At 38.6% G+C, this 16,061-nt stretch overlaps 1 protein-coding gene across 3 annotated transcripts in view; it reads left to right on the plus strand.

Annotated features, from left to right (window-relative positions):
- The window catches only part of PDE7B (phosphodiesterase 7B), a 333,997-nt gene that overhangs the window by 305,021 nt on the left and 12,915 nt on the right, over positions 1-16,061 (plus strand). For all 3 annotated transcript variants that reach the window (XM_025384447.1, XM_025384446.1, XM_025384445.1), the window contains 3 exons: positions 7,595-7,686; positions 12,824-12,968; positions 14,953-15,049. In XM_025384447.1, coding sequence (XP_025240232.1) covers positions 7,595-7,686; positions 12,824-12,968; positions 14,953-15,049 — 334 coding nt within the window. The remainder of the gene's footprint in view (positions 1-7,594; positions 7,687-12,823; positions 12,969-14,952; positions 15,050-16,061) is intronic.

Here is a 16,061-nt window from a genome sequence, read left to right on the forward strand (position 1 = left end):
GAGGTATGATAACTCCCCTATTCATCTCATAAACAGACATATGACCAATAAATTATTATTCTTGAGCATAATTATTATTTCCAAATTTGCAATAAACATGTGTTTTGACCAATGAGTTACTGATAAGAGTTACACTATAAACTCAAGCTGGAAAAATATTTAGTACTTAGAGCCTGATGTTAGGAAATATTTTTAAATCAAATTTCAATTTATAGAATTTTGTTGCAGAGAAATAATAGAATGACAATAAAAGATTTTCACATATAAAATTATATTACATTAAAATAAAAATCTATGGAGAAATAGAATGAAAATATAAGCTCTAGAGGGAAAAGAATTTATTTAATAGTTCTGACTTAAATAATAAGTTAAATTATTCATGTGGGTGTTTTTCAATGGGTGCTGAATGGGCATTAAATGCCGTTGTTATTAGGTTCCCTTAGACACATTTAATACCCAAAAGAGTGATATAGTAATTTTATATTAAAATACCAACATTCACTAATACACTTGACATTACATCTTTTGTAACCACTTACACTTATGATTTTTGAAAGTTATCAGCTCTGAAAAATGTGAGGAAAGTACAGTTTTTCAAAATTCACCGAATGAGCAGTCCACTGACATGTGGGAACAAGGCCAGTGAACAAAGTTGTTACAAGGTGTAATAGACACTAGGATAGAAGTTTCCTGTGGGTGTAGGAGGTCTGGAAGATGAAGCTGTCAGTTCTGTTGAGAGAACCAAGAAACGCTTTCCAAGCAGATCAATGATTTGTCTCAGAAATAAGTAGATAAGGTCGTGTGTGTATGTGCATGTGTGTTCCCAACTTTATTAAGGCGATTCCTCTCACTCTTTTTTGGAGTTATGTAATCCTTTATTATCATTTCCTATGCCCAAACCAAGCCTTACTATAAATCAAGACATTGAAAAGGCCCTCTCATTAGCTCTTTCGGGATGACATGGAAGACAAATTAACTTTAAATGCACTTGGTATATTTGTGATTTAAACAAGAGAGAAGTTTATTCCTAACTTTCATAAAAGTTTGGCAGTTGGAAGTCCAAGGAAGGCACAATAGCTCCACAAAATCATTACAGACCCAGGATCCTTTTAGTTCTACAATCTGTCATCTCTTGAGTAGGGCACTTGCCCTCCTCACACAAGGTAGCTGCTGGAGGTCAAACCATTCCTGCTGCATTCCAGTGAGAAGACAGAATGGGGAAAAGCAAAAGAAGCCTCTCTCAGATGAGTCCACCTTTGCTTTAAACAACCTTCCTGGAAATCCCACACACTTCTGCTAACATTTAGTGGATCAGAACTTCACCAAATGATCCCACCTAGTTGTAAAGGAGGCTGAGAAATGCTGTCTTTATTCTGAATAGCCATAAGCCCATTTAAAATCTGAGGTTCTATGAGTAAGGAAGAAAGGAAATCGGGTAAACGGGATGAACAAACAGGAGTCTCTGGCATACCTGACACTTAATCTTAAACCTAAGGCCATCAAAATGATGACTTGGTGTGATCCTTCCCTTTATGTAACATTCTTCCTCTAACCCACCAATTACTACAGCACTTACATAACCGTTGTGTTTTCCTTTTGTTGTTGTTACCGCTTTGGTTATTTGATATCCTCACTGTGCTGCCATGTGTCTAATGGCACCTCAAACTCCACATGTCCCACACTGAACTCTACACCTGCTCCACTGCAGCTTTCCCAGTTAATGGGCACTCCATCCTTCTGTGCCCATACCAGAAACACTGGAATCATCCTGCAGACCCAGAAATCAACCACCTCTCACCACCTCTGCTGCTACCTCCCCCATCCACATCTCTATCACCTCTTACCTGGATGAGTGCTATTGCCCCAAATAGCCTTCCACTTGTGTATTAGTCCCTTCTCACATTGCGATAAAGAAATACCTGCAACTGGGTAATTTATAAAGAGGTTTAATTGGCTTGTTGTTCCACAGGATGTACAGGAAGCATGATGCTGGCATCTGCTTGGCTTCTGGGGAGACCTTAGGATATTTACAGTCCTGGCAGATGGCAAAGGGAGTAGGCATTTCACACAGCTAGAGTAGAAGCAAGAGAGTGAGTGATGACAAGGTGCTACATACTTTTAAACAAGCAGATCTCATAAGAACTCACTATCGGCTGGGAGCGGTGGCTCAAGCCTGTAATCCCAGCACTTTGGGAGGCCAAGACGGGCGGATCACGAGGTCAGGAGATCGAGACCATCCTGGTTAATACGGTGAAACCCCGTCTCTACTAAAAAAAAGTACAAAAAACTAGCCGGGCGAGGTGGCGGGCGCCTGTAGTCCCAGCTACTTGGGAGGCTGAGGCAGGAGAATGGCGTGAACCCGGGAGGCGGAGCTTGCAGTGAGCTGAGATCTGGCCACTGCACTCCAGCCTGGGCGACAGAGCAAGACTCCGTCTCAAAAAAAAAAAAAAAAAAAAAAGAACTCACTATCACAAGAACAGCATCAAAGGGATGGTGCCAAATCATTCAGGAGAAACCACACTCATAATCCAATCCCCTCCCACCAGGCCCCACCTCCACTATTGGGGATTACAACTGAATGTGAGATTTGGCTGGGGAAACAGATACAAACCATTTCAACTTGTTTCTTCCCTTACCCTTACCAAAGTCTATTGTCAACATACACCAAAAGTGGCCTTATTTAAATGTAAGTCATATAATTTTACTCCTCCCAAACCCTTGCAGTGGCTCCTTATTTCTCTCAGAGTAAAAACCAAAATGTTTGTAATTTCCAGAAGGCTGTGCCTGGTCTGGTGTCTCATGACCTTGCTGACTTCATGTCTTCATACTTCCCCTCTCACTGTGCATTGACCTCACAGCTGTTAGCTCCTCCCTTGAGGCCCTTGCTTCAGCTGTTCTCTCTAGAATGCTCTTCCCCCAGACAGGAATGACTAACTCCCTCCTGCCTTCAAGCTTTTGCTCAAATCTCACCTCTCCCCATGACTACCTTACCAGCCCCCACTATATCTGAAAGTGGGGACTCTCAGATGCCCATTATTCTGCTCTTCTCTCCATGCATTTATTATCTTCTAACATGCTATCCAACTCTTTCCAGCATGAAAGTATTTATTGTTTATTGTTTATTGCCTGTCTCTCCCCATCTGATATGGTTTGGCTGTGTCCCCAGCCAAATCTCATCTTAAATTCTGTGGGAATTGTGGGAGGTACCCGGTGGGAAGTAATTGAATCATGGGGGCAGGTCTTTCCCATGACCTTCTCGTGATAATAAGTCTCACAAGATCTGATGATTTCATAAAGGGGAGTTTTCCTGCACAAGCTCTCTGTTCACCTGCTGCCATCCATGTAAGATGTGACTTGCTTCTCCTTGCCTTCCACCATGATTGTAAGGCTTCCCCAGCCAGGTGGAACTGTAAGTCCATTAAACCTCTTTCTTTGGTAAATTGCCCAGTCTCAGGTATGTCTTTATCAGCAGTGTGAAAACAGACTAATACACCATCTCTACCACTACTAGTTCCTTGTCTGTTTCGTTCACTGATGTATTCCAAGCACATATCACAGTGCCTAGAACATAGTAAGTGCTATGTTCATTTGTTGAATGAAATCAAGTAATTTGTTTTCTTAGCAAATTTATAGAAACTCTATGTGAGGCATAGGTTTGAGTGGGTACAAAAGGAACAAGGTCAGCTGCCTACTCATACCTAGCTTATAATGTAGTAAAAGAAAAGGAAGTGCATAAAGAACTCTAATACACATCAATGGGACTGAATTTAATAGGACCCAGGACTTCTGGAATGCCAGAGAAAAATTCAAAAAGAGTATAAGACTCAGGAGATAAAGCATTTGCCTTTGCCTGGAATGATTGCAGATGGCCTTGTGGATGAAGTATTTGAAGTGAAATTTGAAAGGCAGGGGCTGGTTTGATAAGTGAACACAGAGAAAGAGGTGTTTGCAGATAATAAACCACCTTGGGGGGCATTAGGGTAGCAAAAGGAAAGGACACCATCATATATTAATAATTTAATATTTATATTCGTAAGTTATAGTCTTACTAACATGATATCATTTATCTGGACTATAAGAGCTTTGTTGGAAAGGAGAGGTCACAAGATTTTTAGCAAAATAGAACCAGATTCAGAGGTAAATGCAAGAATTCCAATGTGGGTTTAGAAACTAGTATCTAATTAGAACAATCAACCTTAGTGGGTTTTTTTTGTTTTTTTGAGCAGCAACTATAGGTAATTTTGGCAAATTAGGTATAATTCCAGGTATTTATCAGCTTGTCAATTTCAGGCTTCTGATGCTTGGATGTGGCAGCACAGAGAAAATTCTTGGGAGGCAGCAAGGGCGGTATGCAGAGCTTAGGTTTGAGTCTGCAGGCATGGGTGAAGCCTTCCTCAGCTACTCACTAGCTGTGTGGCCTCCCTAAGAAACCTGAGTTTTTTATGACCTATGAATTCATGATCAAAATAGTGGAGGGGTATGTGAGGTTTAGATGAGGGCATGAAAAGTGCCTGGCACAGAGTTGGTGATTGATAAATGTTAGTCTCTCCTCTCCATGCTGTTCTTTTCTTACTCTCTGGAAACCACCATAGTGCCCCTATTTCCACCGCAGTTCTGGCCAAAACATGCTTTCATGCGTAATGACTCTTCCACAAAGGCTGTGTTTGCAACCATCTACTCTATTGTCTTTTAATCCATACCAGCTTCCAAGCTAGCCCAATTTTCTTGCATTTCCCTGGTGCTCATCTCCAAATTTGGTTTCACCAGCAAATTTCCCAAGTATCCTTTTATTCTGTCTTCAGGAAGATTATTAATGAAGATGTTAAGTCAGGCTGGCATACATCACCATGTCTACAAATGTCTACAAGGCCATCTTCCAGACATTTTTGTTCCACTACAAGGGGATATGGTGTCATTTATCATCAGGTCTTGTTACAGCTTTCTGGCCCTTGAAAAACTAACAGGAGGGCACTCATATTCACATCTTCTTGAATTAGTCTTGCAAATGAACTCATGAGCGACTGAATTAAATGTCATCGCAGAATTGAACATCTGTTACATCACACTAATCTATCACTCTCTTCTCTCCTAGATCTTTACAATCAAAACAAGTTAGTCTAGCATGTGATTTCCAATCAAGCTTCTCTTTTGTTGTGTGCCCAAGAGGAATTAATAGACCAGTTGAGAAAAGTTACAAAATTTAATTACTGCTTCAAACATGGTCAAGTGGTAAATAAAGAATAATGACTCGTTGGCAATTAGTGAAATGAATAGCAATAGGACAGACTCTACAGAAGATGGGTATGAGACTCAGCCTCGTGAAACTTAGCTCATAACAAAGTCTTGGAGATAATTGAGTGTGTAGTTTTAGAATCAAGAATAGTTTTAGAATCAAGAACAGTTGCAGCTTTCCTGACTTGTGTTTTCCTAATGGAGTATTGGTTGATTGTGTCACTAACAGAGATTCTCTTTCCTCATTTGCTGAAAAAGTTGAACATGATATGGGTGGCTCAGATACAGTAGGGGCATGATATAATGGGATGGTTTTTAGCCTCACTTCTGACTCCATTTCGTCACTATATTATTTTCCTTGCTTCTTTTCCCTTACTTTTTAATTGTGGTAAAATACATGTAATATAAAATTTACCATCTTAGGCCAGGCACAGTGGCTCACGCCTGTAATCTCAGCACTTTCGGAGGCCGAGGCGGGCGGATCACGAGGTCAGGAGATAGAGACCATCCTGGCTAACACGGCGAAACCCTATCTCTACTAAAAAATACAAAACAAAATTAGCCGGGCCTGGTGGCAGGCGCCTGTAGTACCAGCTACTCAGGAGGCTGAGGCAGGAGAATGGCGTGAACCCAGGAGGCGGAGCTTGCAGTGAGCCGAGATCGGGCCACTGCACTCCAGCCTGGGCGACAGAGCGAGACTCTGTCTCAAAAAAAAAAAAAAAAAAAAAAAAATTACCATCTTAACCATTTTGAAGTGTACAATTCAGTGGTATTAAGTACTTTCATAATGTGCAATCATCACCACCACCCATCTCTAGAACTCTTTTCATCTTGCAAAACTAAACCCTGTGCCCATTTAAAAATAATTCCCTGTTCCTCCCTCTCCTTAGTCCTTGGCAACCACCCATTCTACTTTCTGTCTCTAAGACTGTGGCTGCTCTAGGTACCTCATATGCATGAAATTATATAGTGTCTCTCACTTTTTATTGAATGTTATTTTCTTAGTCCATTTTCTGTTGCTTATAACTGAATACCTGAAACTGAGTAATTTACAAGGAAGCAAAATTTATTTCTTACAGTTACAGAGGCTGTGAAGGTCAGGATAGAGGGAGTTGCATCTTGGTGAGAGTCTTCTTGCTACTGGAGACTGTGCAGAGTCCTGAGGCGTCTCAGGGTATCACACAGAGAGGGGACTGAGCATGCTAAAGTGTTAGCTCCTCTCTCTTCCTCTCTCATAAGCTACCAGTTTATCTTCCATGATAATCCATTAATCCATAAATAGATTACTTCACAATCCAATCACCTCTTAAAGGCCCCACCTCTCAATACTGTCACATTGTGGATTAAGTTTCAGCATGTGTTTTGGAGGGGACATTCAAACCATAGCAACCATCCTCTTATGTTTTGTAAGATTATAACCACTCTTGAAACAAAATGGAGACTGAATGAACAAATAAAATATTGCCTGAGGTCAAGAGGAGTTCTATTCTGTATCTATGAAGTCAGTGGTAAGGACATAATGTTTGCTAATTAGAACAAAACACAATCGAGTGTAAGAAATATTCATCATTTAAATGGTTAATTGTTCAGATAAAAAGCATATTTAAAATAACAGGTCAAGGGAGAGATTGAATATAACACAGGTTCCCTCAAGGACAGCAATGTTAAGATAATTGAGCAAGGAAGCAATTGTAGATTCCAACTCACGGATTTAATCAGCTAAATGCCAAGGTACTGGTCACAAAGATTACCGGCAGAGCTGCCTGCAAGATAATGGTTCTCAAACCTTAGTGTACACATGAATGTATTACCACAAGCCTATCAAATCAGAACCATAATTACTGTGACTCAGGAGTCTGAATGTGTCACCAGCTACCCTGGTGGTTTGGTCTTAGGAGGTTCTTAGTGTTAAGAAATGATGGTCAGTGCAGTAGATTAGACCAGAGATTGTGAGGCTTGCCTCCAATCAGTCTGCTAGTATAATCTTGGATTATGTTATGACTATAGTGCCATGGTATCCATTACTACCTGTTTCACTTTCTTTCATTTAGCATGGCCTGACTGAGCTATTTAAAGAGGGGCAGAGGCAGGAATGAATGATGCTGGAAATAGATCCTTATTCAACCCTGCAGCAGAGGGTCAGCTGCGGGCCCTGCTGTTCTCCCATCATCATCATAGCCTTGAGACTAGACCTCATGGTTGTTTTATCTTGTGGGTTTTGTTTTTTTTCTTCCTGGTCTGCCTCTGTGTCATCAGGTACAAACTGGAGGGAAAATGCTGGCATCCGTGGAGCTGTATTCAGCATGAAAGATCAGTATCTGGCTTCCCTCTCGTTTATAACTCTTACTTTCTTTCTTTCTAGAATATGTCTGTCCTGGAGAATCACCACTGGCGATCTACAATTGGCATGCTTCGAGAATCAAGGCTTCTTGCTCACTTGCCAAAGGAAATGACGTAAGTGCTGCCAAGATGAAACATACTGATGTGCACACAGTAAAGATAAGCCACTTTCTCTAGGGCAGGCTTGGGACCCTTTGCGTGAATGGCAGAGAGCCAGCCGGCTGTGCTTCCTGCCGGCACTGAGCTGTCTATCAGAGGAGATTTGGTGTCAGTTACAGCAACCCAGAAACCAAAATCTCTGTGTGCTTTCAAAGGGCCTTGCACAGTCAATGACCTACAGTCAGGAAAAGGGATAATAAACAGCTCTCAGTTTTCACACACTTCAGCATCAGTGCTCGGCTTTGCCAAATTCCCGTCCTTTAGTTTAGCAAAATTGTCCTCCCATGTAGATCCAAGTAATAAATATTTATCAAGAAGGAACCCAGGCATTCTCAAGCTAGAGTTCAAAAAGTATGTTTTGTAATTGCCAGTCTTAGCAAAAATAGAAGTCAGAAATTCTTTTCTAAAATGTCTTTTGCTAAGTAATTGAAATGGCCCTAGCAGTTTTTTCACCAATTAATTTACCTTATGTCTCTTGCACTTTAAACAGAAGAGGAGACACTCGTTTTCTGGTTCACTATTTGATAGTCATGGTATGTAGGCCGAGTCCCACTAAATCTGAGGCCATTGCTTCGTTTTCCTGCCGGCCCCAAGTTAGCTGCTAATACTGGCTTCCAAGGCCACCATTAATTCTGATCTGTTTAATGAACACGTGCAGAGCCCAAGAAACTTAGGTGAAAAGAGGACATAGATTGCTGTACCCTCCTTCGAGACAGGCACATAACTTGAGGTCAAGGACCAAGTGGTATCTCCCAACTGAACAAGCAGCATACTCTGGGTTGTGGATTGATTCCTGGCCCTCTGATTTGATCTCATGCTATTTCCTAGCACCCACAGGAATGTGAAATTTGCAGGAGTAATTTCAGTTCTGATAAATTGTTACTCCCTAGAACTAAATAAAACCAGCTCTCGTGCATGGAATAAAAACTTATGCCTTTTACTAAAATAATAAATTGCAAAGATTGGAGAATTAAATGTAAAAAGAACTAAAAACTAGAGCAAGAAATCAAGTGAGAAGAAGAAGAGAAAAGAGAAAGTAAGGGGAGAGACAGATAAAGAAGAAAGGAGGAGAAGGAAAGGAAGAATAGTGAGAACAGGAAAGAAGAAAATGCAAGAGAAAGGGGAAAGGACTCTTGGGTGACCAGGCTTCTCCCAGTCAGTACCTGCATTCATCCTGTTACTCAACTAATATTTCTTTCCTAAAATATTCACTTCCTGTCTATGGATTCCATTGAAAAATATATTTTTATGTGTCTTTGTGGAACACAGTGTTATAAATTGCTTTTGCCAGAAGAATAATTGTTATACAATAGTATATGTGAAAACTTTATAACAAAAGTCATTATCATAATCATTATTATTCCTTCTATCACAGGTAAATGATTTAATGTCATTTTTCTGATTTTAAAAGTAGGGCAGGTTAATTATAAAAAGTAAGGAAAAGTCAGGAAAGTGTTAGTTTGAACTATGTGAAGTTGTTCTTTTTAAGGGCCAAAAATGGAGATTTTTAGCACTTTCATTGATTCAGCTTGATATGAAAGAGAAAACTGAAATTACTAGTAATTCTGCCATCCAGGGATAGTTCACGTTAACCTGGCTAGTTTATTTTTGTTTAGTCTTTTTTCAAAACAAACTTATTTTAACAAAATACGGTTATTTGGGGAACTTATTTTACAGTTTATGTCCTGAAATTTTTTGTTTACTATAAAGACTTTTTTTTCCAAATTATTAAACCTGCTACGTAAATTAAAATTATTTTATCAGTCATATGGCATTATTGTATACAACTACTGCCTTTCATTTAGAATTTAAATGGTTTCCAATATCCCAAGCTTTGATACTCTGTTTTCTCAGGAAGTATTTGTAGATAAAACTTGTTGGTCAGAAAGGTCTGAATTTTTAAGTTTCTTGTATATTATTCAATTGTTCTTCTAAAAGGCTGCATCTACCTGTATTCCCACTGATGGATTATAAGAAAATGTACCAATGTACCATCACCAAAACTGAGTTTTATCTTTATTATCTTTTTAAAATATTTGCAAATTTGACATTTTTGTATGAATATATATATGCACAAATACATATATAGAGAGAGAAAGTAGTTTTCATTAAATTAGTATGCATCCTTTACTTACAACCAAGATTGAAATTTTTCATATATTTGCTGATCATTGCTATTTCTTTAGAGAACAGATTTTTATATTTGGTCTCTTCCTATTTTCCTATCAGTGTTATTCATTTGTTAGAACTCTTTGTATATTAACTACAGCAACCATTTGTTATATGTGGTAAATATTACTTGAAGTTTTTAGTTTGCCTTTTAATTTGATTCATGAAACATTTCACCTAATTAAAATTTTATTTTCCAATTATACATTTAAGTATTCATATTTTCAAAGAATTCATATAATTTTGAGAAGTATAAAGAAGAAAATTTAAGAATCAACCATAATCCCATTATAGATCTTTCCAATTTATTTTCTATGACTAGAGAGATCATGCTTTACATGCTTTGCATTTCATTTTTAGCATTAAAAAGATAACATTTTTCAATGTCAGTTACTATAGGTGTACATACTTCATAATTGCACAGTATGAGTGTACCATGGTTTATTTCACTAATCTCGTTATAAATTTTTGTGATTGTTTTTGCCAAGGAATGCTTCATTATCATAAACAACAATAGAATAAGCATCTTTGTAACATATCTTTACTAATTATATCTTTACTAACATGTTAATGTTAATTTGTAGATGGACTGTTGGTCAAATTATTTATGTTCATCAAATGCTTTTTCCACTAATTCCTAAATTGCCCTCCAGAAACATAGTACTGATTTATACACCCTAACAAAGAATGAGGGGAACCATTTTTCTGATACCATTGACAGCATTGGGTATTACAATCTTTCAATAATTCAGCAAATTACTTAGCAATTACTTTTAATCCTCACCAATAAAAACGGGGGAAATAATGTCACCTAGTGGTTTGAATTTGCTTTCTGCTATACTAATATTTAATATCACTTTATTTTTTGAGATATTTTGTATTTCTCTTGTAAATTTTCTGTTTTATATAATTGTTTTTATGTTCAGAACTGGATTAAAGATGTATGTATGGCTTAAAAACAAAAATGTTCATGGTGAAATTATAAAGCTTTTAGAATATAATGTAGGGAAATTTTTCATCAGAGTTGGGAAAAATTTCTTCAAGAGGAGAAAAAACTAGCCATAAATAAAAAGATTTATAGATTAAACTACATTAACAATTAAGACTTCCTGGTGGCATTGTGGTTCATGCCTGTAATCCTAGCACTTTGGGAGGTGGAGATGGGAGGATCACTTGAGGCCAAGAGTTGGAGACCAGCCTGGTCAACATAGTGAAACTCCCATCTCTATTTATAAATTTAAAAATAAAAATTATAAAAATTAAGACTTCATCAATAGACATCATAAAGACAGCTAAAAGACAAACCACAGACACAATATTTGCAACACGTAGCTGACAAAGGACCGGTATTTAAAATACGTAAAGAACTTCAGAATCAAAAAGACAAAGACAACTTAACAGAACAGTAGACAAAAACCAGAGTAGAAACTTCACAAAAGAAGAAGTACAAATGGCCAGTAAACACATGAAAATATGTCTAGCCTCATTAGTAAACAAGAAAATTCATATTAAAACTACAGTGAGTTGCATGACATGTCCATCAAACTGGCAAAAAATGTAAAGGGTAAGAATGTAGAACAATGAGAATCTCATCTGCTACTGCTGGGAGTGCAAATTTATACCATCATTTTGGAAATAATTGACATTATCTAGTAAATTGAAGGTAAACATACCCTGTCATCCAATTATTGCATTCCTGAATATAAACCCTAGGGTGACTTCTGCACATGCATAACTGGAGGTATATAATTATATTTCCTGTGGCTTTTTTCATAGTAGCCAAACACTAGAAAAAACTCAAGTGACCATGAAAAGTAGAATGGATAATGGAATGGATTTCATTATCAATGGAATTTTACAGAGTGGTGTACACTATAACAAAGAGGATAAACTATAGCCTACACATCAACATGAAGGAATTTCAAAAACATAATGTTTAGCTAAAGAAGTCAGTCACTGATACACACCATATAACTTAAAGTTCAAAAGCAGTTAAAATTAAATCGTGTGGTTTAGAGATGCACTCACAGGTGGTAAAATCCTAAGTAGCAAGAAAATTATTAAAACAAAGAACAAGAGAGTGGTTACTTCCGGGCTTGAAAGGAAAGGGGATGTGATGAAACAGGAAATGTGACCTCTGGGATACTGGCAGATAGTGTTCTTGACCTGAGTGGTGATTACAAGGTGTTCATTTTCTATTTATTCATTAAACTATATATGTATTCCCTATGCACTCTACTTAAATATAGTTTATTTTTAAAGGTAAATTTTACAAATATTTATAGATCTTTCCTTTATTACTTTTTATATGTGAGGTAAAGCTCTAACTTGCTTTATCTTTCTAAGACATCCCATTTGCTCTATACCATTTGTTGACTAATATATCTCTTGCCCACTGGTTTTGTAACAGTGTCTTAATTATTGTTTTTGAAGTTCCAGAATCTCTTTCTGGTCTATGTATTGTGTTCCACTGATGGATCTTTCCATCCCATAGTACCATTTACTATTATTCTCTTCATGTTTATTACTATTCTTATGCCCTTTTCTCTCTCCATGCACATCTTCACATATGAACTCTAAAAACACACCACAGATCTCGTGATTCCACTAGTCTTTTGTGTCCTCTCTAAAGCATGCATTTCTATTTGGCTTTCAGGTTTTTTCACCCATAGGAATGTCTACACTACCACAACTTCGTTTTTCAAGGTTTCAATCACTTTATACAGTTCTTGGCATGCCTCCTGTCCAAGGACGGAACTGGTGGGTGAGAGACTTGCTCTTAGGCAGTGACAGACTGGCACATTGTGTAATAAACAGAATCAAAAGCAGAAATTAGATTACAAGCCACCTGATGATGAAATCAATCACCCTCATCAAAGGGATTTGCTGTGTGTGTTTTTCTCTTTCATTCTTGTGGATGCAGACAGGATATTGAACAGCAGCTGGGCTCCTTGATCTTGGCAACAGACATCAACAGGCAGAATGAATTTCTGACCAGATTGAAAGCTCACCTCCACAATAAAGACTTAAGACTGGAGGACGCACACGACAGGCACTTTATGCTTCAGGTAAACAAAACAATAAAAGTCATTCTTTTTGTTGAGTAAAAACACTCAGCTGTGCTACAGTGAGCTATGATTGCACCACTGCACTCCAGCCTGGGTGACAGAGTGAGATCCTGTCTCTAAAAAAACACAAAACAACAAAAATCCACTCAGGGCCATGATCAATAATTTTAGCACATTTGAGAAGGAGTTATCTCCGATGGTATGAGTTAGAGCAGTGACCTATTTTAGTAAAGGCTTTGAAATGCATGAAAGTTATAAGTGGTTCCCAACCAAGCAAAATCTGGGTTTTAGGTCAACAAGTTGATAATATCTCATTTTTCTTGTTCAGTAACTCATTTATCACAGAGTAATCCTGCTGGATGGCTGCATGCAGTAAAGGTCTACCACATTTTGTGGCTTGGTATAAAATCAGCTACTGTGATACCCATGCAATTTTAAAAGTCTGTTTCTGAAACACAAAAGCATATTATATTAACTACAGTACATACAAAAATTGAAAGACAAGTGGCCTCCCTTTACCTTAAACCTATTTAACTTGATTTCCTTTTACTATCTAAACTTCTATTTTCATCTGAGTCTTAAACATGTTTATCTGGTCTTATTTCTAGGCAGCAAAAAATAAAGTCGAACTGAATTGAATTACATTGGGTCAAGTCCATTCCTGTTTTACTCCATGGCAAGAAGCCATTTGTGACATGACAAATTGCATCAGGGCAGAGTGGACATCACAAATAAAAATGTGACCTGGTATCCAAACCAGAACCTTCTTTCTTGATCTTCCATTTTCTCTTGTCTTCCTTTTCTTTTGGCTCAAAAAACAGAGAATGGACCCCAGACTCATCTAGATAGAGGAGATGGAGCTATACCTGGAGACTGAATCATACAGTTTTGTTCCAGGCTTTTGTGCTACCCTCTGTAGCTGTCCAAAGTGCTCCATCCTTGCCAGGAAATACCCTACTCCCAGCTGTAGAACTATGACTCCTTCCTTATTTCTTTCCAAACTAGGCTTCTAGTTCCTGAATGCCACAAGGATCAGCCAGGTGTCTGATTTGAGTGACTAAAGCCAAGTTGTGAATAGCTGAAAGATTTGGCCTTGAATACTTGCATTTCAAAAGGAAGTCTTGCTAACTCAAATGCATTCCTTAAGGCAGAGGCTGGAGGAGGCTTCTCTGACACTTACCTACTTCAACATGTACTGGTACCCCCACTAACCAGGAAACAAATATAAACAACTAAATTTGAAAGTTGATATGATCCAAGGCTCTTCCAGACTCCAACATTGCTCTCTGTTCTGTGATCCCACGGAATTGTGTCAAACCAATGAACTGGTCTCTTGATAGCAGGTGGTGGTTAAAAGGGATAATCTCCTTCTCTGGGAATTCAAGGTAACTCTCGTAGGGTCATCATTACTGACAAAAAGCTGGCATCCCAGATCCAGACCAGTGTGAGGCAAGCCAAGAAGGCCCTAATTTAGCTGTGCAAACAAAGCATTCCTAGGTTTGATATGACTTCGTTCCCTGACTGGCAGTCTGAGTTTACATATGCAGACATAAATGCCAACACGCATAATTTAAGTGATGTATGGAGTTCGTCAGTGTGGCTACTGTGAGAGTGAGGTCCGGATGATCTCACTTGAGCCTGGCCAGGGACCCTGCAACCTCCCTGCCTGCAGGAGGTGGGACTACAGAAGGAGCCAGGCCATGGCTTTCCTTGGCCTGCCCACCCACGTCTCTTCCAGCAAGCTACATGTCCTTGGACTGTGGCTCTTCTCTCCTCATTGCTATAAAGCCAACATTCTCAATGCAGGCTTTGTATAGTGGTGAATAAGTGCAGTTTCCTGAAGAGGCATGTTGGGGAGGTACTCTGTAAATATGGGCCTGGTACTGTGAGCAGACTGAACAGCTTGATAGCCCCTTTGGCTTGGGGTGCTTTGCAACTGAAGGAGGATCCTCTGACAATCTCTCCCTGCCCTGTCATTTCTCAGATCGCCTTGAAGTGTGCCGACATTTGCAATCCTTGTAGAATCTGGGAGATGAGCAAGCAGTGGAGTGAAAGGGTCTGTGAAGAATTCTACAGGCAAGGTTAGTAGTGATCCAAAAGCTGAGATTTCATTGCCCTGTCTTCTTGTAGGCATTTATCCTAATAAAACAGGAACTGGCTGATCTATCATGACATTTGTTCTTTCATCAACTCTTGTTATCCTAACCTTTCTCTTTAACTCTCTTGGAACTAATCCAACGCTTTTTTGGAAAAAGTTAAAAATAAATAACATTGACGTATTGACTTACTACAGAAACAGGTAGTAATGAGGCAAAATAAAAATGAGCAAAAGTGGGACATTGATTATAAATGGCTATCCTCTGTGGATATAAGAATGTGTGGGACAGTTTGATTTTGACTTTGACCTTCATTTTAATGAGCTAAGTGCAGCCTAAAGGCTAAATGTTGTTTGAGGTCAATGTTTTCCACTCTGACAGAACTTAGACTCCTTTTGTATTCTTTCTCCTTGCTTTCTTAAAAAAAAAAAAAAAAATTAATGATGAAATTGGACACAGCTGACCAAAAAGTGAGTTCTTCCTTTCAAATATAGTTTCAACAGTGAGGTAGAAGGATTTTGCTCTGAAAAGACAAGTGGATCTGAACTAGGGTATAATTTTTTAAAGATTAACCTCATTCAGAAATAAAGCAATGAATTAGCTAGCAGGATCTTGATGTTGGGTGGAGTATCAGCCTTTAAATACAGCCTTGTTTCTTCAGGCTGGGTTTCAGTGTGCAGGATGTTTGTTCAGGCATCAGCAGTGCCCTCATGCTAGTGACAGAATCAGGTTTGAGAGGCTGAGAACAAATAAAGCTTGAAGTGTCCCACATACCAGCTCTGTGGGGAGGTCAAATAGCAACAGTGAGCCTTTTGGAGAAGGCACCATTGACAGATGCGTCAATAACATCGTGATGGCCCCAACGACAGAAGAAGAATTGATTGAGCTCATGTGGGGCCAGAAGGCTCTGCTCACTGTATCTTTCTCTCAGAATAAAAGGGCTCATGTAACTCCTACAACTCTGTATATAATTTCACTTGAATTGAGTATAAGTGGT

This window comes from Theropithecus gelada, chromosome 4, assembly GCF_003255815.1.
Source record: "Theropithecus gelada isolate Dixy chromosome 4, Tgel_1.0, whole genome shotgun sequence".
In the NCBI taxonomy this organism is placed as follows: Eukaryota; Metazoa; Chordata; class Mammalia; order Primates; family Cercopithecidae; genus Theropithecus; species Theropithecus gelada.